This window comes from Vigna angularis, chromosome 2 (genome assembly GCF_016808095.1).
Source record: "Vigna angularis cultivar LongXiaoDou No.4 chromosome 2, ASM1680809v1, whole genome shotgun sequence".
NCBI lineage: Eukaryota > Viridiplantae > Streptophyta > Magnoliopsida > Fabales > Fabaceae > Vigna > Vigna angularis.
The window spans coordinates 45,784,823-45,809,724 of record NC_068971.1 but is presented as its reverse complement, the minus strand read 5'-3'; the positions used below and the strand labels follow the sequence as shown (position 1 = coordinate 45,809,724).

General features: G+C 30.2%; 4 protein-coding genes and 1 non-coding gene across 7 annotated transcripts; 3 read left to right on the top strand and 2 right to left on the bottom strand.

Annotated features, from left to right (window-relative positions):
- Nucleotides 1-3,248: 3,248 nt before the first annotated feature.
- On the bottom strand, nt 3,249-4,503 carry LOC108328327 (uncharacterized). Its single transcript, XM_017562187.2, has one exon. The coding sequence runs from the start codon at nt 4,203-4,205 to the stop codon at nt 3,573-3,575; it is 633 nt and encodes a 210-aa protein (XP_017417676.1). The 5' UTR covers nt 4,206-4,503; the 3' UTR covers nt 3,249-3,572.
- A 5,097-nt stretch (nt 4,504-9,600) lies between these two features.
- Nucleotides 9,601-9,680, top strand: TRNAL-UAG (transfer RNA leucine (anticodon UAG)). The gene has a single exon. It is a non-coding gene; the product is annotated as a tRNA-Leu (tRNA).
- Nucleotides 9,681-9,749: 69 nt separating this feature from the next.
- Nucleotides 9,750-13,968, top strand: LOC108327084 (uncharacterized). The gene is made up of 5 exons (XM_017560796.2): nt 9,750-10,093; nt 10,177-10,412; nt 12,534-12,646; nt 13,220-13,360; nt 13,564-13,968. Exons 1-5 carry the CDS (start codon nt 9,853-9,855, stop codon nt 13,811-13,813), a joined length of 981 nt encoding a protein of 326 aa, XP_017416285.1. The 5' UTR covers nt 9,750-9,852; the 3' UTR covers nt 13,814-13,968.
- A 3,368-nt stretch (nt 13,969-17,336) lies between these two features.
- On the top strand, nt 17,337-18,424 carry LOC108328043 (ubiquitin-60S ribosomal protein L40). Its single transcript, XM_017561820.2, has 4 exons — nt 17,337-17,494; nt 17,574-17,763; nt 18,025-18,091; nt 18,213-18,424. Exons 1-4 carry the CDS (start codon nt 17,392-17,394, stop codon nt 18,237-18,239), a joined length of 387 nt encoding a protein of 128 aa, XP_017417309.1. The 5' UTR covers nt 17,337-17,391; the 3' UTR covers nt 18,240-18,424.
- A 1,490-nt stretch (nt 18,425-19,914) lies between these two features.
- LOC108328364 (beta-fructofuranosidase, insoluble isoenzyme 1) lies at nt 19,915-23,899 on the bottom strand. Of its 3 annotated transcripts, XM_017562223.2 has the most exons (7): nt 23,652-23,899; nt 22,304-22,312; nt 21,366-22,228; nt 21,082-21,240; nt 20,732-20,970; nt 20,564-20,657; nt 19,915-20,468 (listed from the first exon to the last, which is right to left on the bottom strand). In XM_017562223.2, exons 1-7 carry the CDS (start codon nt 23,833-23,835, stop codon nt 20,289-20,291), a joined length of 1,728 nt encoding a protein of 575 aa, XP_017417712.1. In that variant the 5' UTR covers nt 23,836-23,899; the 3' UTR covers nt 19,915-20,288. The 3 variants fall into 3 exon arrangements, with proteins under 3 accessions (XP_017417712.1, XP_052729768.1, XP_052729767.1); XM_052873808.1 differs by lacking the exon at nt 23,652-23,899 and having other exon boundaries at nt 19,916-20,468; nt 22,304-22,544; XM_052873807.1 differs by lacking the exon at nt 23,652-23,899 and having other exon boundaries at nt 19,916-20,468; nt 21,366-22,544.
- Nucleotides 23,900-24,902: the final 1,003 nt, after the last annotated feature.

Here is a 24,902-nt window from a genome sequence, read left to right as displayed (position 1 = left end):
ACTATAAACATATATTTTAACAAGGTTTAACCCTTCGAATGGTGCTCGTATTTATATGGAAATCTCAAATGAGTTATTATTTTTTTTTCAGTCTCAATTGGGTCATATTTTTTTTAAAAATGAGCCAAATTTACCCTAACTGTTAAGTGCTCTCAGACGACGTTAAGTTTAACTGAGTTGTATTTTATATTTTGATGACGTGGTACATCTGCAAAAGTTGGAGAGAAGAAAGAAGAAAAAGTGAGATGCAAAAGGATGAAAGAGGTTAGCTCATCTCGCATTGGAATGGCCATAAGGGAAGCTTATATTCGCAAAGTCCCAAGAAGAAAGTTCCTCTCTTTCCTCTTCTCTCTCTTCTCTGCTTCACTTCCATCTTCCTCCTTCTCTCCCAATTCAGAACCACCTCCTCCCCTTCCATAGCCCACTCTATTCCCACCTTCCACAAACACACCCAATATTCCTGCAATTTCTCCGATGGAAAATGGATCACTCATCCTCCCAGAATTCCAACCTACGACCACACCTGCAAGGAGATCTTCAAGGGCTGGAACTGCCTCTCCGCCAACAAATCCAACGCCCTTCTTCTCCCACCTCATCATCCTGTCAATAATATTAAGCACTATAAACAAAATCAAACATGGAGCCCTAAACTATATCCAGACCCAAAGGAAAAATTGATATAATTTTAACTTTAAAGTAACATATTAATTTAATGTTTGTAGATGATCCATGAATAATTCCGTTATTCCTCTCTCTCTCTCTTCTGGTCTCACTTTCAAATGCAACATGAACACATCAATGTTTGTGAACTGTAATGGTGAAGCATCGGTGCCATGGAAGGTGATTTAAAACACATCAGTCATTCAATTTTAATGAACAATGTCACGCCATCAAAATATAAAATGCAGCTCAGCTAAACTTAACACCGTCTGAGAGCACTTAACGGTTAGGGTAAAATTGGCTCATTTTTACAAAAAATATGACCCAATTGAGACCGAAAAAAAAAACGATAACCCATTTGAGATTTTCATATAAATACGAGGATCATCCGAGAGTTTAAACCATTTTAACAATCTTCAAGCATCATTATTAGATTTTACGTTTGTCCATATTATTATTAATATAATCAATAAAATCCTTAATTTCATTTTCTCAATGTTATGGGCAGTTCGCAAATTTGTGCTCAGAATTTATAAACTCATAAATGATATCTTTAATCTTAGTTACATAAAAACCAAAATAACAATAAAAAAAAAACAATCTTAGCATATTTAAGAGGAAAAATATTTGTTAACACCGCCTTTTTCTTTATCTACATCCAACACTTTCTTTTTATAATAAAATAAAAATATTATAAGTAATAAAGATAAAAATATTATAATAAAATAAAAATTTATAAAATTGTAAGTTGAGAGCGTAGAATAAAAATGAACATGCCAGAATATTTATTTAAGAGAACAACGTAATGACTCCCTCAAAAACTTCTCTTTAGATATTTATTTATTTCAGTTTTGAGGCACCATTTACAAGCTTGATTCTATTAATAGCTTGTTAGATTCAATGACATAAATAGATCATTATCAAACTAAGATTTAAAAGAAAAAACTCTAAATCCTTAAAATAAAGCTTAAGAAAGAGAATATTTTAACCAACTACTTTAATAAAGCTTAAATAAAAAATATTTAAATTTTTTATAAAACTAAAATTTATTAACAATAATAATAATAAAATGTTTAAATTAAAAAAATATATTTTCAAATAATAGATTTATTAATAATGAAATTAAATTAATAATAATATATTTTAAATTAGTTATTCATTTTCCAATTTATTAATCTCATTCTAGCATTAAATTACTCTTATAGTATCTCACTAAATGAATATTTTTTATAAATTATATATTGATATAATTTTAAAAAAATATTTTTTATAAATTATATATTGATATAATTTAAAAAAAATATTTTTTAAAACAATATTTAAAAAAAGTCATAATTTAGCATTGGGGAGACTAATTTTGGACTTGGAAGAATTGATTGGGTTTTGGTAGATATATTGTGACTAGGTTGCTTTTTTATACATTTTTTTCAAAGAAAAGAGAAAAAATTTAGGAGAAAAAGATTAAAAAGGTTTTTTTTGAAAAGAAAAGATTTTCGAAAAGAAATCTTAAACCTTAAACTACAATTAAGTGGCATCTTAAAAGAGACGCCGCTAACTTGGTTTTTAAACTTGTATCAGAGAACAATTCCTGTAAATACCTAAATTAAATCACAATGCTTAAAGTAAGTGCAAATATATTACTAATTTAGATTTCGGTATTATCCAAATCTAAATATACCTTTCTCACACTAAACTAATTTAAGTATCTTTTTTTGCAAGCACCTATTGATCCATTTTAATCCAGCTCTCAACCATTTGATTATCACGGGAGCAGTATAATAAATTCAATCTTGTGAAACACCATTCTACTTTTCTGTAAAACAACACAAAACATGTGTTTAGATGAATTGATGTTGAAACTTTTGTCCAACTTGCTTCCTTGGTTGAAGAAGAAATAAAACATTTTAGATTATGAAAACGATTTGTCCATTTTCCCTGACTGGTAATACCACTTCAACAAGCAACTTCCAAACTTCCCGTGGCCACGAATAGATGTACTTGCCCACAACTTTGTCTCATGTGGGCCAAACAATGGATTTCACCTGAGCAAAATTCATCATCTACCCAACACAAGTCAATGAACCAAATCTTTAACTTGTATATACTCCAACCAATGCCTATATTCTATAGTAATCAGCATTTTACCCAACCAATTTCCCTACATGACAGACATCTCTATGGTACGATATTAGGCTGAAAGCAGAGTGAGAAACAGAACATGCAGAAACATGGAATGTCACTAACAAATCAGAACTATTCCATATCAGAAAATTACAAACCTAATAAGTCGCATTTAGATCTAACAACCAGTAATCATGGTTCTTTATTAAGCTTAATAAGAACCTAATCCTGGTGTAAGATTCATAATGAAACATGTTAACACGAATACGGACAACAATCTCACCAACTCTCCAAGCTTTTCAAAGCACAATCATTGTACTTCCCCTGCTTTCAAAGCAAGTGAATAATGCTTACAATCACATGAAAAGCACCAATTATCTGATGAGTATTCACTCCATTCATCAACACAGGATTGTTTCATTTATTTATCTCCAGTGACTAAACTTTCAGAGTCAGTGCAAATGAAGTAGGATAAAAACAGGGAACATTAAAGTTTAGCCATTTAAATGTTCCAACAAAATCGAAGCCAAAACCGTTCATCCAATACAAAAATGGAGAGGAAGAGAAAAAGAAAAAAAAAGATAGACTTTATCCAAGTTTGGTCCATCAACTAACATGTTTCCAGATTCTATACCAAGCACAGAGCAAAAAGAGCATCCGAAAACGAAAACGAAGTTACGTGGATCGAAACTATCACTTTCATGGATAGTGCAGAGAAGCTATCAAAATTTAACTTCCCCACCTCAACGGGAGAGAGAAAGAGATAGAAATGGAAAGTAAAATTAAATTAATCAATCAAGAAAACCGGTTTGGCGCAAAACGGCGTTTCTAACCTGACGGAGATCCCTCCCTTTGAGGGTTCTCCCAACTCCTTCCAACACCGAAAAAGTGGTTTTGGGCGAAACGCCAGAGCCTCTCGCCACAATTTCGTGCGGCGGCAGCATCTCCTCGTCATCGTCGTCATCGATCACGCGCGCGAATTCGTCGGCGTTGCGGCGCTTGGAGGCGCCGGCAGCAATCAGAATAGGAACCTTGACGGGCGCCGATTGCTGGAACTTTCTAGAAGGTGCGGACTGCGCAAGGTAGTCGGAGGCCGGCGGCCTCGGCAGCGACGGAATCGTCATGCGCGAGGAGGTTTGAACAGGGGACTTGCTGCGGAACACGCCGCCACGGGAATCCGGCTCCGTGAGCACGACGAGGATTCCGGAATCGACGGGGCGATCGAAGTTACGGAGGCGAGGCTTGGGCGAGGGCGCGTGGTGTTGGGGTTCCGATTCAGGGGAATCGGCCGCCCAGAAAAGCTCGGCTTCGCTGAGCTCATCGGCAGGGGAGGGGGATGCAGCAGCGGTGGCGGGGTAGCGACCGAGGAGGCGGTGGGAGGATGAGGAGGAGGATCGACGGTGGAAGGAGGGTGTGGGGTCCATTAGTTGTTATTTTTTTTTTGTTTGGTGTGGGGATAGGAAAGAGTGGAAGAGTGAAAGAGAGGAGTGAATGTGAATGGGAAAGAAAATGAGAGGGTGATGTGGCGGAGGGTCGCAGAGTGGTAAATAAAACCAAAAGAATGAGAAAATCTTAAACCTCTTTTTCTGTGGGACCCGCTTTTAACCATGACGTGGCAAAGTTGCTAATAAACGGGTTTTAGTTTTCTCCTCTTTGTCCAGTCATAGCCTGGAAGTCCTCATACAGACCTTGAAAACCAGAATTCAAATTCAAGCCACGCATTCAATCCAAACACCAAGGTCCACTTACCACTTCAAACAAGGTACACTCAACTTTTAAAAAAATTCATTTATTTTTTTTTTACTTTTTTTCTGTATTTTTCTATATGTTTAAGTGTGACTTTCATTTAAATAAGTTAAATTTCGTTTAATATTTTTTTCCAAAAATTACTCTTACTTCTACTTTATTTCCATGTCTATATTTTTTCTTCTTCTAAATATTCAAATAAACTTTTTATCAATTTATTTACTTTACCTAATTACTGATGATCTCTGACATGCATAAATAGACTCTCCAGACCTGATTTTTTTTTTTTTTATTTCTTTATTTATTTTTTAATTAAGTTACATTGATTGTTTAGTTTTAATTTAATAAAATTGATGAATTTGTTTAATAACTGATATGTTTAGTATGATTTTATGTATAGAGTAATTGATTAATATTTAATTTTTTTTAAAGACTAGGAGTTTTAATTAATAATTAGTAATATTTAATTTGATTATTTTAATATTATTAGAATAATAATAACAGACCATCACTTTAAAAGTATGCTAACATAAAAATAATAAATTTATTTAAAATATGAAAGGTTACCTTTTAAAATAAGTTTGAAAAAGTTTATTTAAATTAATATATAGCGAATTGTAATTTTTTTTCCGAACCTACTCAAACGCCAAAAGATTATTCCAATGACCATGTGTTAAAATATTTATATTAAATTTATTTAAATATAAATTAATAAATATAATAATTTAATTTAAAACAATATTAGATATTGTATTAGTCTAATGTTTCAATTTAATTTAAATTAAATATTGCAATAATTTAGAATAAATAATGTAATACAAAGTAATATTAAATGTTGTTCTTAATTTTTATTTGGAAAAAAATCATTAGTATTAATAATGACATATAAAAAATTATTTTATATAAAATAAATTTGAGTGATTATGTTAATATTAATTAATATTTAAGGGAAATGTATTTATTAATAAATATTTATTTACTTTATTTCTAATAATATAAAATTTTAATTGGTAGTATGAGTAAATTTTGTAGTTTATTGTTTGTAATGAAGGAACTTATAGATTAAAAATTTAAGTAATTTTTCATTAATAATTGAAATTTAAGTGTATTACACCCAAATATTAGATTAAACAAAAATCAAACAAAACTTTTTTAATTTTTTTATTTTTATTTATTTTTATTTATATTTATCTTTTATTTTAATGTATATGTATTTAATTTAATATTGTTAGCAAAGTTTCTGTTTTTGTTTTGATTAAGAATTTATTTTAAAACTATTTAAGATTAGTAAAAGAATACTTGATTTTTAAGTTATTTATTACTAGAAGTGAATTCAATAACATTGTATTTATTTCTTTCTTAAAACCTCGTGGAATATGACTCGAGCCAACCCGAGATATTTTTATCAATTTTTTCAACGAAAATTAGGTAAGTTGTGCAAAAGTTTGTAATTTGAGTTTTATAGTGAGAAAAATCTTCAACATAGCCACAACAAAAACCATACCACCTTCATCCCCTTCATTTATAAATATATTTTATAATCGTTCACCTGATCAAAACCCTATAAATATATTTTTTTATCCTTCACCTTATCAATATTTTAAACAAAAAATTTAATTAAAATTTTAAAATTAAACCTTTAACTATTGCATGAATATGCACTCATTTTTCTTTTCTTTGTTCGAGTAATAAATATAATTTATTTTACAAATATATCCTTTATTCATTGTGACTTTATATAAATAGTTTGGCAAAAGCTAATTAGTGTACTAAAACATTACTTAAGACATAAATAATGATCCTTAATTCTCTACATTTATGTTAAAATAAAGAATAATTAATTTCACTGATTAAAATAATATAAATTAATATAACAAATTCTCTAAAAACAAAAATATCATTTTTTTCTTTTATACCCACAATTATTTTCTAAACATAAAACAGATACTTTATAATTTCAATAGTCTACACAGTCGTATTTATGTCCAGTACTTTTAAAATTTCACACAATTTGCTTTTGGGAAGTTTGAAGAGGAGTATGAAAGATGCATCCAATATTCAATTCTTGATATTCTTGATGAAAATAGTAATGTAAATGTGTTGCAATATTATAAAGATGCAAATAGTAAGAAACATAAGGTATTTTGGGATGGTAAAATAGTTGGTTTGTGGTTGTAAGCATTTTGAGTTTTGGGAAAATTATGTCATCATATTCTCGGCAATTTTATTCATAAAGATTGTCGTGTCCCTTACAACTACTTGACATCACAATAGCAACGTACAACAGACTGTTGAGCAATAAGTAACAATGAATTATTCACAAAATGTTGTGCAGTGTCCTCCAATTTTAAAAACAAAAGGTCATCTGAAACAAAGACTATGTAAAGGTGAAAAATAACTATCACAAAATAAGAATAATTTGTGGATTGTGTAAAGGTATTGGACAAAACATTCGTAGATGCCCATTGAAATAAAATGTTCAAAATACTGATCATGCAAGGGAAAAGAAGAAAAAAGCTAGTGGAGATGCAAGTTTAAATTTAATGCTATTGTTATTTTTCACTTATCTAGTAAATTAAATTTCTTATATTTCTAGCTTAATGTCTTTATAATTAATATTTTTATATATTAAAATAATGTTTGTTTGTTTAATACATGAAAATTTGTTAATTTAACAGGAATGTTGCAAAAGGTTATCAAGAAATCAGCATGAAATATCAAATTCCTATTTTATTTGTTTTTTTTAAATGTTAAATGTTTAACATTTTATTACTTTCGTTAATACACTCAGTTGTTTTTTTTTGTTGATTTATATGTTAATTTAAGCTTTTTTTACATTCAATTATATTTTAATTTTTAGCAACATTAAAATAAAAGAAGAATTAAAAAAACAGAGAAATTGCACAAACATTAAAAGTATTTTATTATTTAATTATATTTTAACTTTTTTGTATGTATCAAATAAATTATCAATTACAATTGTATAATACTTATGAAAATTTTTATCCTCTAAATAAAGTTAAATTACGTTAATAATTATTGAAATCATAATTCACTTAATATCATAGTTAATTATAAACGTTTGTAAAATTTAATTATTAATAATTATTCTTAACCACTGATTGAGAGATCCTAAATATTTTATACAGACAATCAATCTATTTATGTCCCATGTTTTTCAGAAAACATAATTTATTGGAAGTTTCCTAACCACTTATCAGAACATCTGGAACACATCAAATAATTTTTCGATAAATTGATTTATGAATAAAATTCCAAACCTAACTTGAAGTGGACATCAATATTCTTCTTTCTAGTCACAATCTAAAAAGTCTATGACCTTTGGAATCATGTTAATAAGGTGCATGAAGAGTAACATTTCTGTCAGTAAAATATTTTTGTGGTAAAAATTATTTTAAAATATTAAATTTAAAAAATATATTAAATAATTAAAATAATATTTTTTTTAAAATTATTATTATTATTGTTAATATTATTATTATTATTATTATTATTAAATAACTAATATTCCTATTCTACAGTTGTAAATTAAAATTTATTAAATAATTAATATTCCTATTTTTCACACATTGAAAATTATTAAATTATAAATTATTAAATAACTAATGCTCTTATTCCCTTCAAGTTGGAAATTATTAAATAGAATAATATTGTAAAATGTTTCCGTCGTACTTTAATTTAATATCAAATATTTACAAAGGACACGTTATTTCTTTGCAAATATTTCTTTTTCAATCTCTTTGTAGTAAATCCTTTTAAACGAATAATAAAACCTAAAATTTTGAGTAACAGTGACACCTACGGTCATGAAAGTAAATTATTGTTTTGATGAAAGTCATGAGATTGTGGTTTTGAAAAACAAAAAGAAAACTGCCACGAGTGAGAATGTTAAAAATAGAAGACAAAATATTTCATCTACTTACAGTGTGTTTGTATATGCGAATGTCCTATAAACCAGGACATAAAAGCAAGTGTCATGGGTGTTGGGTTCAATTGATTCGTGATCAAATGTAATAAGTGTTATGTTTGAATATATTTATAAGTCATTTAATCGTGTAATAAGTGTAACAAAGGTAAAAATATATCAAATTGATTATGTAGCATTCCATGTATTATTGAGTGTGAAATAATAGTCCTTGCATTGATAAACCAATCCTAGCTCATGCATGTTATTCCATGTACAAATCCACTTTACATGCTTTTGTCAAGTAATTATTATCAAATCATTACACATGTCAATTTTGTGAAGCTTCTCTTAATAGGTAGGGTAGGAGATTTCCCGAAATAGGTGAAAGTATAATATCACCTCATTAAATTCATGTCATTCAATAGTTGTGAAACAATTTGTGGTGTTGCAAACTATCACAATTGGATATTTTTATAAATTAGGGTCCAAGTTAGTGTCTCAAATTTTATATGTGATAATCAATTTATTGTGTCATCTCACTAAATCTTGGTCTTTCAATTTACACTCCAATTAAACAAATAAAAGTTATATTGACCATAGATATAATATCTCAATTACAATTTAAATGAACAAAGTTTTCTACAAAGATTTATAGGAGAACAAAAAAATATTAAAATTAGTTCATATGTAAATTAACTTGCAAAAACTTTTACAAAAGTAACTTATTTGAATTAAATAATATATACATTACTCAGTTATATTTACACGTCTAAAAACATATAATTATCTTATTTTTAAACATTCTTTAAGTTTAAATTCTTTTTATACCCTGAAAAATAGAAGGAGTCTTGGTCCTATAATTTTTTTTTAGTTTTTCATTATTTCAAGTTCATTATAAAAATATTAATGTTTTTTTTTTCTAAATAAATACCAACAAACTCACTCTTATGTAAAAAAACTACTCCAAATTCCCTCTGTCCAGTTCTCTTGATGAGCACAACCAGCTTATCGAGCTACATACATAATACATTAATATTTGCAAAAGTGAAAAAATCGGTCAGCCATTTTCAACTTCAAATTTCATTGTCAGCTTGGGGAAGCTATGTTTTGTGATTAAAATATTAATTTGAAAATCTTTAATATGAAACAGTTTGGCCGAGTGGTCTAAGGCGCCAGATTTAGGCTTTGGTCCGAAAGGGCGTGGGTTCAAATCCCACAGCTGTCAAAATTATGTTTTATATTTTTCTCATCTTATGATAGATTATTTTTTAACTAAACTTCTACCCTAAACTAGGGCGATAGTGTCTTTAATGCCTCCATTGGTCCAAGGTGTCCACCATTACCGTTAATGTCACTGCAAAACTAAAAGCCCAGTAAAAGGAAAAACAAAGCAGAGAATGGCAGCATCTCTGAGAATCAGAAACAGTTCCCTTCTACTAACTCGCTTCCTCAACTCAGCAACTCTCCCTCGTCCAAGGTCGCTACAAACCATAGCCTACGAGGAATTGCGAGCAAATCCGGAGAAGCCTTACACTTCAACGGCCGTTTTCATCCATGGCTTTTTGGGATCCTCCAGAAACTGGCGCTCTTTTTCTCGCAACCTCTTGGCCTCTCTCTCCAATTCCTCTCCCTCTAGCAGTACCTCGCGCTCGACTCTCATGTTCCTTTTTTTTTTGTAACTCTGAATCGAATTATCATTTATCGATTTTCTTTCCGTGCAGATTGGAGGACGGTGATGTTGGATATGCGGAACCACGGGAAATCGACGGAGAGAGAACTGAATCCGCCTCACAATATTGAATCTGCGGCCAAAGATTTGGCCGATTTGGTGAAGGCTGAAGACTGGCCTTGGCCTGAGGTCGTCGTAGGTCACTCCATGGGTGGAAAGGTTGCTTTGCAGTTTGCTGAGAGTTGTAGCCGCGGTGACTATGGCCATTCTGTTCTGTCTCCTAAACAGGTTTCTCTTCTCTTCTCTATTGTAATAGCTAGTTATATTTTCAACAGTTGAATACAATATCATGCAGTGAACTTTGAAAGATGAGAATATTTCATTTTTCACGCCTAAAGAAGGTGCATGGAGCAAGTTTATATAGGAGCTCATGATACAAAAAAAGGAATAACAAACTCTAAACTAACCATAGTTAACTAAACAGAAAACAGTTCCTGATGCCATGATAAGTTATTTAGCAGTTGATTTGAGTCATGTTTTACATTGTTGTGAGTGTATGGTAAATTGTAAAAGAGGGACAACATATGTTGTTATACCACAAACTAGAGGACTTTGGACTCTTGTATTGAGTAGAATGCACTAATTGATGTTATACTCGAACTATATAACTCTTCAATGAACTTTCTATAATACCCTACCAATCCTAGGAAACTTCTACTTTTGTAGGTGCAGTGGATTGGCTCCGTCATATTACTGCTTCTACTTTAGTAAGATCGAGTAATTGGACACCACATGCCCTAAAAATTGAACTTGTTGAAGCCAAAACTTACTTTGAAAGCTTTGCATAAAGTCCATTAGTATACACAGAACACGACCATTTTTAGAAAAAGGGAGAGTAGGGCTTCAACTCCTCTTGAGCGACTCTTTTTTCCCATCTTCTATCCATATTTTTGTCCAACTGTAATATTAGTTATTTATTATTTTGGAAGTCTCACATCCACTAGAGATAAGGTCAATTCATAGTATATAAGTGGGTGCAAACCTCACCTTATAAGCTGGTTTTGTGGTGTTGAGTTAGGCTTAAAATCCACTTCTTAACATGGTATCAGAGCCATGATTAAAGCCTATCCTAGCGAGATCTATGTGGACATTCTATTCCACCCGTTGTCGGGTCATTATCGGACCACCCATTAATTGTACTCTCACGCTCAAGATGTCTATACCTCGGTGTGAAGAGTGTGTGTTGGAAGTCCCACATCGACTAGAGATAAGGCCAAATTATAATATATAAGTGGGGTCCAAACCTCACCATACAAGTCGGTTTTGTGGGGTTGAGTTAGGTTTAAAAAACCACTTTCTAATATGGTATCAAAACCCATGGTTCAGGTTTGGCGACCGGGCTCAGTTGTGACCATGGATCGTGAAAGAGGGCAAAGAGATGCTCAGTGTTGACCATGGTGTACTCGAGGATAAGAAAAGACTTCCGCTCTAGGGGAGATAGAAGAACCATAGTCCTTTGTTTGAGGGGAGGGTGTTGGGTATAAACAAAGTCCCATATCGAATAAGAGATGGACATGGGTTTATATACACATAAGATACCTCCATTGGTAAAAGACCTTATGGAGTGACACCAAAAGCAAATCCGTGAAGGCTTGACCCAAAGCGGACAATATCTTACCAGTGTGTTAAGAAAAGAAGATCCTAAGTTTGGTAGGGGGGTTCTCTAACTCACATTCTTGACCCTTTCGTCTGTGGATACCCTTCTGTTGTTGTATTTGAAATTTTGCTTCAGTTGTGTAATATTCAGAAGCTATTAATGGGCTATATATATATATATATATATATATATATATATATATATATATATATATATATATATATATATATATATATATGCTGCTGAATTGAATTTTGAATTATATATGGAGAGTTGCTGTAAAATTAATATTCAAAATTGTGTTGCATTCTTTTTGTGATAATAATTTTGGTAAATCTCGTAGTTAATTAAGATGATTAAATGTAGGTTACACAGTTGGAAACTAATGTTGTCCCACTGTTCTTGTATCCGGGTAGAACAGGTCTGATTTTAATGAAATCAATCTTAAATTGAAGATGAATTAAAATACTAAAACATTCGTGGTGAGCTCAAGTTGATCCAAAGCCAGTTTCATGGGCATCTGAGGCAAAACATTTTACCTCACTGTTGTCGGATCTTTGTAGAACAGAGCTGGTTTTTTACCTCGAAATCTGATTTGGATAAAAGTTTCAGCTTAATAAATTCTTTCACTTTCTCTCTGTCTCAAATTCTGCTGTTTTTCAAGAATCGTATTATGGATTTCAAAATGAAGCATTTTTACTATAGGCCTGAAGTCCTCTTTGTGTTTCTTTTTTATCCCTCCTGAAGAACAGCTCTGGGTATTGGATTCTGTCCCTGGTAAAGTGAACCCTGAAAACAGAAACGATGAAGTCCGGGATGTTCTAGCAACCTTGCAAAGTTTACCAAAACAATTCCCATCTCGCAAGTGAGACTCTATATCCCTGAACCCTTTTGTTATGATGCTAGGCCAGTAATAACTTTTGGTGTACCGAGTGGACATTATCTATGTCATGATATATGTTTCTTCCTTTAGTAGCATTTTAGTAGTACAAGATATATGATGAATGTATTATAATCAGTACGTTTGAAGATAATTTTGTGTCTTCCTAGGGATCTTAGAGACTGTAGATTGAAAATTATTCATTTTCCCATTTTTCGTGTATATAATCTGCTTTTTTCTATATAATGAAATAAAGTGCCGGTCACAGTGTTGGATATTGCATTTGATGTACTGTGTAAATCTACAAATGCTTTTTTGACATTTTAAGCATGGTGATTGAGGTTATTGATGTTGCCGAAGGAAAGAGACTCTAGGTTCTTTCTTCATTTCCTTTTGATGACCGGATTGTTTGTCTAACATCCAAAAGTACTGACTGAGGTCTTGAAACTTATTGAAAGTGCAGTGTATTGATTACCAAACACTATAAAAAAATGTACTATATACGAATCTTCCTCCTGCCAATTGTTGGACTAAAATATACACTGCACCTTTTTGCAGGTGGCTTGTTAGTCATCTTATGGAACTTGGTTACTCTAAAGCACTGTCGGACTGGATAGGCACCAACGTGAAAAAAGTTGGTGATCATGAGACGTGGATATTTGATCTTGAAAATGCTAAAGAGATGTTCGATTCTTACTGGTAAATGAAGCATCGTTTAGTTTGAGTAAAAACATTTGAAATGATCTTTTACACAAATATTTGAAATAAGTAATAGAAATAGAAAACAGTTATTCGAAACAGATGTGTGGAAAGTTTATTTAAGCCTTTTATTTTCTAGAATGCTTTCTGTGATCTTCCTCCACGGCCAAAAGTAACAAATCTTCAACGTTACAATTATGCAGCGAAAAGTCGTACTGGAATCTTCTGGAGAAGCCTCCCAAAGGTATGGAAATAATAATTTTGCGTGCTGAAAAAAGTGATAGATGGGACAAAGATGCTATTGAGAGAATCGAGAAACTAGCCAGTGAGCGAGGATCCGACTCTTTGGGAAAAGTTTCCTTCTGTGTTCTTCCGAATGCTGGTCATTGGGTTCATGTGGACAGCCCAAAGGGACTTCTTGAGATTATGGCTCCCAAAATTCTGTGTTCTTGAGATTATGAGCTCGAGGCATTAGTGATTGAAAATTGTTGCGTCCAGAGTGGAAAATCTTAACAATAAGCCCAAAAGGTTGGCGGCTAATAAATTGGTTATGTGCAATTTTATATAGTACTAAATAATTTATACACAATTCATTGTATATTTGAATATCCTTGTGCCAGATTTTTAAACCACACTATAAGTATACACAACTGTTAAGTGTACTTCCCAACTCTTATTTTTTGGTATCTTAACTGTTACGATATATGTATGCATGTTCATCTTTAAATGTGCTCTAATTTTAAAAATTATAGTGTGGTTACATTTTAAAATTTCATTCAGTGGACTGGGTTTATTATGATAATTATTATATCTCGTTGTAAATTATTATCTGCTGTGTCAGTATAATATGATTATTTTGTCACTTATCTTCTCAATAGTTTATTTCTTATTATTAAAGAAGGATGAATTAGGTTCAATAAAAAAAAAAGGATAAGTTCTCTCTCTTCATCCCATCTTTGTATATATATTTAATTTAAGTGTAATGATAATTAAAATTTAAAATATCTTTTTATTATTTATATTTTTTTTTTCAAAAAGAAAACTTGAATCATAATATTAATTTTACAAATCTTGTACAATTTATTTATTTATAATTTTGTAAGAAAATGTAACAATGAATAAAATAAAAATCTGTATTTTTTTATATAATTTTACATGAAATATATAGCATAGTTTTTCATTTAACATATTATTTTATATGAATTTATATTTATAACTATTGTGACTCATAAACAAATTATGTTACTTATTATTATAATAAAATTGTGTTTCGTTTTTAAAATAAACTGAATTTTATCAAAATCATATAAAATATCTTTCTCAACCAACGGTATCTAAATATATTGTGGTTCACGATAATGTTTTAAATAACTTTCGGTTACTAAATATTTTATCATTTAATTTAAGAATGAAATGTTTTTTTAATAATAATTTAGTAATGAAAAATATATTTAATTTTAAAATTAAATGATAATTTTAATAAAGAAAACTCATATTTAATCATAAATAATATTATATAATTTGTTTTATTGTATAGTTTCCATCAAATAATTATTAAACTAGGGACCTTTGCCCTTAAGCGTGCACTTTAAATACTTTAACAATTTGGAATTCCTTTGTGTAGGACGTTAATGCTATTATGCAAACAAGAACCAACTAATTTTAATGAAAATATATTAATCGTTCGTCCATTTTCATAAGAAGAAATAAAAAAAAAAACATAAAAAAATATACAATTACAAATAAACCTAAAAAATAACATAGCAAACAATTGAAAGAAGAATGTTACAAATTATATGACATAAAATGTTATATAATTAATTATATTACATTATATAACATAACATAATCAATAAGTGTAAGATATTATTGTAGGTCTAGATTAATTTTTTTTTTTTAGAGGAAGCAAAAGTGCAAAAACTTTGATGCCAAAATTTCTTTTTTACGAAAGTTTATCCGTTGAATGTTAGTCTGAGCTCTTGTTACGTGATTTTCTATTATATTATAACTTTATAAATGTATCAAGTATGTTATGAAAGAAATTTTAGTGAGAAGTTTTTTTTTTTAGATTCAAGTAGTATGTGTATTTATATAGAGATTCCATAACAATCATCCAATCTCAGGTAGAAAAACATGAAGTATATAGTGAAAGGAGTAGGAGGTCATAGTCAATGGACTTTATCTTGACAAAAAATGGTTGACACACTAACCTTGTGAGTGATAGCTTGGGGACAACCTGTTTCACCACTATAAGTGCATAACTCCCAAGTCTGATATCAATATATGTATTCGGATGATCAAATATAGATTTGCATGTCTCATGATTGGTTGATATAAATCTTTACATGTGTTAGGATTTGCATATCTTTTGATATATTAACTTATCATTTCACATATCTTTATTTGTTTGTCTGTCTTTTTTGTTTGTAATTATTACTTTAACGATTCGGTATAAAGTAGAGGAGATGCTCCAACTTATATAGGAATTATTTTATTTTGCATAATTCCTTTTTCCTTTAAAAATTCTACATTGTAAATTAATGTGTGTATAACTTTTATATATTCAATACATGTTTGAAGGAAGGATGGCTCTAATATATAGTGTATCCATGCCCTTGATTGATTATCATTTTATTAATATTTTAGCTATTAAAACCGAATGTTACTTATGTTATATTGTATGATGTACTATAATTAATTATATAATATTATATAATTAAATAATAATTATATTTAAAATAATAATAGTACTACTAAAAGTAATTAAATTATAATAAATAATAATAATAAATGTATAAAATAATAAAATTGAAATAATAATAATAATAAAGTTAAATTATAAAATAATGATAGAATTATGATTTAATAATAATTAAAATTAAACTGTACAGTAAAAATAATTTCATAATTTTATAAACATATTTTTCTATACTTTTTTAGAAAAATTATCATATCTGTCAAATTATTTATTCATTTTTTTTTCTTTCTCTCCCTTAATAAAAAAAAAATATTATTTTTCATTTTTTTCTTCTATTCATTTATTTTTCACTTCTTTCAATTTTCTCCTTTTTGAACAAACAAAACTAATAAATACAAATATAAGAATAAGAGAAAATACATCCCAGTTTTTTTTTAAAACACATGTCAATGAGACTAAAACTTAACACCCTCTTTATAAACATTTTAATATATTGAAATTTGTTTTAAAAGTGACAAAAATATAGCAATTAATAACCAATTTTTTTTTAAAAAAATCATATACCAAAAAATACTACGAAAAGAAATGCTTAAACCGAAAGAGTTTAAGAACTAATTGGTTTGAGAAAAAAAAAGTCATATTTTATATTCATTTTAAGAACTATTTTTTTTTATATAACAAAAAAATGTAAACAGAACAATAAATATTGTCATTGTTTATGAACATACATTTGAAAATTGGAAACAAAACAAACAAAAGTTATACCAAATAATTATTAACAATGTAATTTTGTTTACATCATTATCTATTCAACATTGTCATGATAAGGTTGTTAATTTATAAAAGAATAAACAGGGAACAGCAAAGATTTTCATTGATTGTACTTTTGCAACTTTCATTATTTCAAAAAGAAAATTAAGGTCACAAAAAATTATTCCTTAGTTTGTTTTTATGTTTTAAACTTTATCCGTTTAAATAATATAACTGATAAGGACAACATAAAAGATTCAGACAGTTAAGATGCAAGGTTAGAAGACTTTTGAGGGATTCTTATGTGAAAAATAAAAATAAAAACTTTTATATTTTAAGTAGAAAAACTCTTAAAAATTGCACCTGTACCCAAACATGCCCTTCATGCAAATATTTGAGTATTCAGTCATTAATCAAAATCCAGCCCAACAATACAAAACTGCCATAACGAGTGGGCCTGAGTCCATAAAAACCAAGGCCCAGCCTCAGTAATTTGAAACCCTAGGAAGGAGAATATAAAAGCTTTGGTTCGGCATTTGTTAAGTCATAGTGAAGCAGCAGCAGAATAGAGGGAGAAGCAAATATGCAGATTTTCGTGAAAACCCTAACGGGGAAGACCATAACCCTCGAGGTTGAGAGTAGTGACACCATCGACAATGTCAAGGCCAAGATTCAAGATAAGGAAGGTAACAACCTATTCCAAACTCCATTGATCACAATTTCAATTTCTATGACATAATCAATCTTCGTTGAATGGATGCTTAGGTATTCCTCCGGATCAACAGCGTTTGATTTTCGCTGGGAAGCAGCTCGAAGATGGAAGGACCTTGGCCGATTACAACATTCAGAAGGAATCTACCCTTCACCTTGTCCTCAGGCTTCGTGGTGGAATCATTGAGCCTTCGCTCATGGCTTTGGCTCGCAAGTACAACCAAGACAAGATGATTTGCCGCAAGTATGTGCTCTATTATTTTTACTTGTCTTTTAATGGGACGATAACTTAGCTCCCTTTTTTTTACAATGGAAGAGGGGTTATAATTGCTCCCTATATTAATATCCTTCTCTACTTTGTTAACTGTGGTTTATTATTCACAGTTGATTTTCATGGTTGGTACATTCTTTCTTGATTCCTATTTGTTTTTTTTTATTAGTGAAACATCTTTTCATTTGATATGAAAGTTTTGCTGTTCTCAATATCCTGTTTTTGGTTTGTTAGATGCTATGCTCGTCTTCACCCAAGGGCTGTGAACTGCCGCAAGAAAAAGTGTGGCCACAGTAATCAGGTCAGTCTATGTTAATTATACCACTTGTCATGTTTATTCCATTATTTTGAGCAGTTTTTGAACATGGTCCTTTTTTTTATTCCAATATGTTGAAAACGTTTTGAACATTTCGTTCTTGCAGTTGAGGCCAAAGAAGAAGATCAAGTAAATCTTGGTTGATGTTGTCGGTCTCTTTCGTTGTGGATTTGGGACTGGGACTGGTTTGTTGATTTATATACTTGTCGTTAATTGTCTTTGGTTTTATTAATGTGACCTGTTTTGGTGGATATTTTTGTAGTGGTCAGTTATATTGTTATGATGACGACATTAAATTATGCTTCCTTTTCACATCCATATTCGATTGCATTCTTTTAGTCGATTTTACAATTGCATATTGTCTTGTTCACGTTACGATTAACAAATTATAGCCTTCAACTTAAAACAGAAGCGAAGACTATAATATTAAAATTTTATAAGTGTTTTATAATCCAACACTTCAAACAACTACATTGCGATTGCAGCATCCTATAAGTTTCATTAATGCCTCTTTTATCTTGTTGAATGCCGGAGTAGATATCTAGTTCAGTATAACGAACTGTGCTCGACAATGATTTAGCAATGTAAACATTTTCTAATTTTCTGCTTATTCGATCATTGGATTATACGTACTACATATTTTGATTTACTTTTTTCAATGTTGCTCTTTGTGGTGAATTAACTGTTTAGTTATTGTATACATTTAAATAATTCAGCTTGGTATAGTCTTAAATTTAGTTTGTTTATTGAGTTATTTATGTTTGATCATGATTTTCTCCGTTGAAAGCTATTTGATAATCAAATATGAAATTTTTGTGATCCATCGGTAGTACAGTAATTCATGGAATTGTAGCCATCTGAAGTCTTACGCCGAATGGTGCGAATTCTCATTATGATTCTTTAACAAATGAGTTTAATTTTCTTATTAAGGTTTAAGTGATCAACTAATCGCTGATGAAAGATTGGAATATTTAGTAAAGGGAAATGTAAAGAGTCCTTCTTTTATAATAATCCACAATATTTGTGTAATTGTATTTTATGTCGTGATAATTTGAAAATTTTATTGAGTGATTTTGTTAGTTATATTTTTATTGTTAGCTGAACTTCCTATTTGATTCTGTAGTCGTATTTTTCATCTTTTACAATCATTTTATATGTTTGAATTTTTAACAATACTAGTATATAGAACCTCTTTATAGTAGATCGGTCTATTAAAATGTCATGAGGAACTAAAATGAAATATAAGATTTGGAACAATTTTCAAATAGAATTGTCAAATTATTTGGAATTATGAAGTTGTCGATGCTAGTTTTACGTGTTTTCTAGTTACTTAAGAATAAATTATATTTTAAAAATTTTAATTTATTTAAATATCACTTTCTTTTCAACATGTAAATTTGGTATATTTTTATAATGTGACAATTTTATTATTGTTACACCTAAGACGATAGAAATAAAAAATATATATTAAAAGGAACTGAATATATATTTAGCAATTTTCCTAAAAATATCTAAAATTAAATAAGATAATTTTTACAAGTTAATGTTTTTATACACAACTTCATGATAAGAATTAAAACTAATGATGTATTAATTACAAGGACAGAAAAAAAAAAGAAATCCCAGTAACCAAAAGTCAAATAGAAAATTTATTCACCAAAAAAATAGACCCACACATTTTAGGAAAAAATATTTAAACATTTTTTTATATCAATGATATTATCACACACTCTTTATTTATTTATTTTAATAGAATTTTAGGTTATTGTATGTCAAATGTTAGTATTCATAGAAATTGAATACATGTAACAGATAGATATGAATAATAATACCTTAGGTCCAATCTGTACTTTTGAACTCGGGTAAAAACTATATTCTTTTGAATGTGAGGATATTATTTATTAGTAAGTTATTTTATACCCAGATAATCAAAGTCCAATGTCATTTAATACACATAAATATAGTGGTAGCACAATTTGGAACTCTTAATCTACTAAAGTAAAATAACATAAAAGCCTAAAACAGTATCTTCTGATCACATTTTTCTAAACATGATGCTCTTCGTTCTTCAGTGTGTGATAAAAAAATGTGAAGAAGATTTTGTTTCTACTTTTTCTTTTTGTTTACAATGTATCTGATAAGGTATATATTATCTTCTGCATACTAATTGATTTCTAGTTAATCATTTTATTTGAGCAGATTTCATGTCCCATCCTTTTAGCTTTTTCATGGTGATTGGTTCAGTGCCATTGTTGAACACAAAAAGATGAGCTTGCTTTAACACTGCAAGCTGTGGATAAACTCGAGACAATATGATTGTCTTTCCTCCTGCTCCAAAACTTTCCACTACCGAGTGATCAATCTGTCATTTAGTTAACATAATCAAAAACATTAATCAGTTCTAATAAATGTCACATAAAAAACCAAATAGAGTAATTGTTACATATTTGCACATACCAAACTCCTAAGAGAAATTTTCTTATCCTTTGTCAAATCCAAGTCCACAAAGCCACCAAATATCGGCTTATACAAATCACCCTTTAAAGACGATCTGCTCAAAATAACAAATTAGTTTTTAAATCGACAGAAAATTAATGTTCTTATCCCAAATTTAATCACACTAACCTTGTTGCATCAGAGCACATGAGAATGACATGCTTCTTTTTATCTTTGAAAATTCTGAAAAACACAGGAGTAAACTCCTCCAGCTTTTCAGAAGCCAAAGTCAAAAGCCCAAATGGTCCAACACCACCTTCCACATTTGAACCCTTATTGGCACAAGCTTCCTGTGCATCAACCCACTTGTCATCATATTTCTCTGCCTTCTCCAAATTTGGAATTGAAAATTCAACCTCCAGATCTGCCTGCAATCATATACAATACACTTTTATCTTCGTTTGTAATTAATTCAACATGAAGTTTTTTAATTCAACATGTTTAGAGAGTAAACAAATTTAACCTATTAAACATGTTACCTGTGCAGCAGTGATTCCTTTTACTTCAACTTTCTCTCCCTTCTCAAGCTTCTGATTGTTCATGTTAACTTCTTTTCCTCTAAGATTATTCAATTCTTCAACTGGCCACAGTAACAATTGCCTCTGATTTGGATCCAGCCACACCGTTCGTGGAATCGCCTGATTATTTCAACACACATTCAAATGCATATTCAAATACATACAAAAAAACCTATGCAAAATGCAAACAAAACACTGAAATCAAAACAACGTTAATCTCCTGAAAAGTAACTTAAATGCAGTACCTGAATCCCTGCCCATCCTTTACGAACATCGTCTTCTTTGGTATCAGACTCGTTTGCCCAACCCCATATCACTCTTCTGTTCTTGCTAGGATCAAAAAAGGACTTGGAAGCATAAAAATTACCATAATCATACCGTAATCCACCCCAACCATCTTCTGATGTTTTGTCAGGAACATACCTATCCTTATCCCTACGATATGTTCCCACAGTGTAGTACTCATACCTAGTCAAATCAAGACTATTTTTCAGCACGTGTTTCGTTTGATTTCCCTCCGCCGACGCGTCCAACCCCAAATTGCTTTTAAGCGAAACGGGGTAAAAATCGGGGCACTCCCACATACCCGTGTCTTTCCTCGAATGGAGCGGGTGTCTGGACCGAACCCATTTCTTAAAGTCTTTGCTTCTGTACATATAAGCCACTCCTCTATCCTTCCTTCTGCTACCCACCACTATTCTCCAGTGTCCATCTTTGCTCCACCAAGCCGTTGTCGGGTCCCTAAACGCACTACCGTTCACAGGGTTGTCGGCGACCACAAACGGGTTGGAACCATCGGGTTTTACCCATTTCCGGAGGTGCGGGTCCTTGAGGTCTTCGGGTATAGCGTAACATTGGACTTGAGTTTGTTTCTCGTCTACGACTCCAGTGTACTGGATTACGGGTCCAATACCTGGGACTATTGTCGCCGAGCCCGACCAACACCCATATTTGTCGAAAGACTTGGATGGGTACAGCGCGTGTTCAACAGCTTCCCAGTTTATCAGATCCTTCGATACTGAGTGTGCCCACACTATGTTCCCCCACACCGAACCGTTCGGATTGTATTGATAGAATAAATGGTAGAATCCGTTGAAGTACATGGGTCCTGTTTTGCTCGCAAAATCACAAATGCTGTTCCTCAAAAAAATTATAACAAAATGATGATTATGTTTTGCCTTACCATTTGGATCTACATGCCATGGTTGCGTCCGTTCCAGCCGTTGTTGCGGAACCATCAAAACAAAGCAAGTTAAATACTGAGGAAACTCAAGAAATTTTCGGTAGCAGAAATTGGGTATCACTTACTTCTTCCATGAGTTTCTACGTTTATGAAATCCATGCAGTGATGACAAGTTCTGGTGTTGAACGATCAACAATTAAAATTTTCAATTTTTGTTAAAGGTTTACTTTTAATTTATACATTAGGTAATTTTAATTTATAAAAATATTAATTTAACTTTTTTTTTTCATCCCCACCATATAATTTTAAAAATTCTATATGAAAATAGACAAAATGTACAAAGATTATGCATTGTGTTCGTAAGACATGACTTCACTGGTGAAGAAATGTCGGATAACCTGACTTCATGTCTCGTTTTGAAATTAGATAATATTTAATTATTGTATTTTTAATTTAGGTAGATTTTAAATTTAATTTAATTTTATAAAATTGTAAGTATATTTACATATTTTAAATTAGTTTTATTTATAAATGTTAAACTTTGCACAAGTACAATACAATGTTCGTGATAAAATCATGTCATGTAAATACAATTTATTAATAGACATAATTTTTTAAAATTTCAAAATTTATGTTTAAAATTACAGTATTGGTGAAAAAAACTCAATATTTTTTCTTTTCTTTTATTTTATTTTAGAAGTGGTAGATCAGGTCGTTAAAACTTTAGCAAAGTAGCTTTATAACCCCTCCTCGTCTATCCAATAGAATAGTTTCGCATGCATAATTTTTAAGCATTAGAAAACCATGCAAAAAGGCACACGTTTAGCTCCATATATATTAATTTCAAGGATTCTACATCACGAACCAAAAATACCTTTACACCTAACTGTATCAAAAACCACTTAATGCAATAGAAACGATTATTTAAGCTTCAAAAGGATGTTCCAAAACCATTCACAACAAAGACACCCTCAGATTATAACAACCTAATGGCGATGATCAAGAGTATAGAGATAAAAGGCAAGTAAACACGTTGTTAGATCCTATCTATGATGTACTGTTTTTTCTTCAGTTGTTTAGATGCTAATAGAAACCGCTGCCATATAATATTGAATAAACTAAAACATCTTCTATGCAGAAATATATTTATAGAAGATTTTCTTCAATGCATATTTTTTCTTATATATTATGAAAGCAGTTGTGCATTAATTACCCAGTTGATGATTGTTAATGATTATGTTCAAGTCAAAAACAGCAAAAAAAAAAACGAAGACAGATTCGCATTAAACAGTTAAAGAAGAAAAAGAAAATTGTAGTGAAATTCCTTGAAAAGTAGTACTACACGTACCATTGATCCAATGTTTACGAGGTTGAAAATGGTATCCAGTTCTGTGTTGTGTACCCACGGAAATTGTTGAAACGGATTGAAGATGCGGATATACTTTATGAAAAGCTTCAACGCCATTGTTGATGAGTAATAATAGAAGCCATAAAAGAAAAAGAAAAGTAGTGCTAAACTTAGGGAAAACCATCGGGAAAAAAAAACAGAAAACGAGATCAGATAAAAGGATTTATTGCGTGGATGATGAAGCTTGGGAAAGCAAAATATGGAAACCGAAACTGTGAAGAGAATAAAATGAATTCCACTATTTATAGAATGAGATTTCTATGGAGGAAGGTGGACGCAGATAAAGAAAAAAACAGAAACATTAGCTATCACAAAAGCTGCACTTGTTCGAGTAACGATCAAATAATATATATTTTACATTTATTTAACACACATTATAAAAATAAAAATAAAATAATTATAAAAAAATAAATTTTATATGTATTAAAGTATTATTTTTGTTTTTTAATCTTCACTGTTTAGCCTATTCTTTTCGAAAATACAATACCAAATATAGGTACTTCAATTAAAACCTAATGTATGAATTATATTACAATTAAAATTTATGATAAAGAACTATTTTAAAGATATAAATCTTAATTTGTTTTATAAACTCTGATATAAGACTACTTTCAAATTAAAATAAACAGGTGGGTAAGAAATCTATCTATTAATATATGCTAATGTAAAAGATAATTTTGTCATTAGGTAACTTAGGTAAATGTTTTCTGACAGCAATAGATTTCTTATTATTGTCGTGTTGATATACAGTCCATGTCGAACACACTAGCTTTGGGTGGATTTATTGATATTGCCTTCAAATATTATATTAGTTTTTGTAAAAAAAAATATTATTTTTCAATTAGATTAATATTTGAAAATTACACTATTTTTAATTATGACTTAATTAAGCTAATTTAACCCAACTCGTTCAAAGATGATTTTGATTTAGCATTAAAAATATAAAAAAAATGAAAATGAAGTAATGTATTTATCTAAATTTTATATAATCTAACCCATGAACATTAAAAAAGTGGTTTGTAGTGTACAAATAGTAATATTGAGATGAAATGATAAACGTTATATTATTGAAATGTTTTTAATAATGCAGAAAATTAATGTTTCTAATTTTGAAACGACAAGTGGGAAGCAATTAGTAAAACACATGAAAAAGTAATAGTACTTAGCACAATTTTTTATTAATGTAATTGA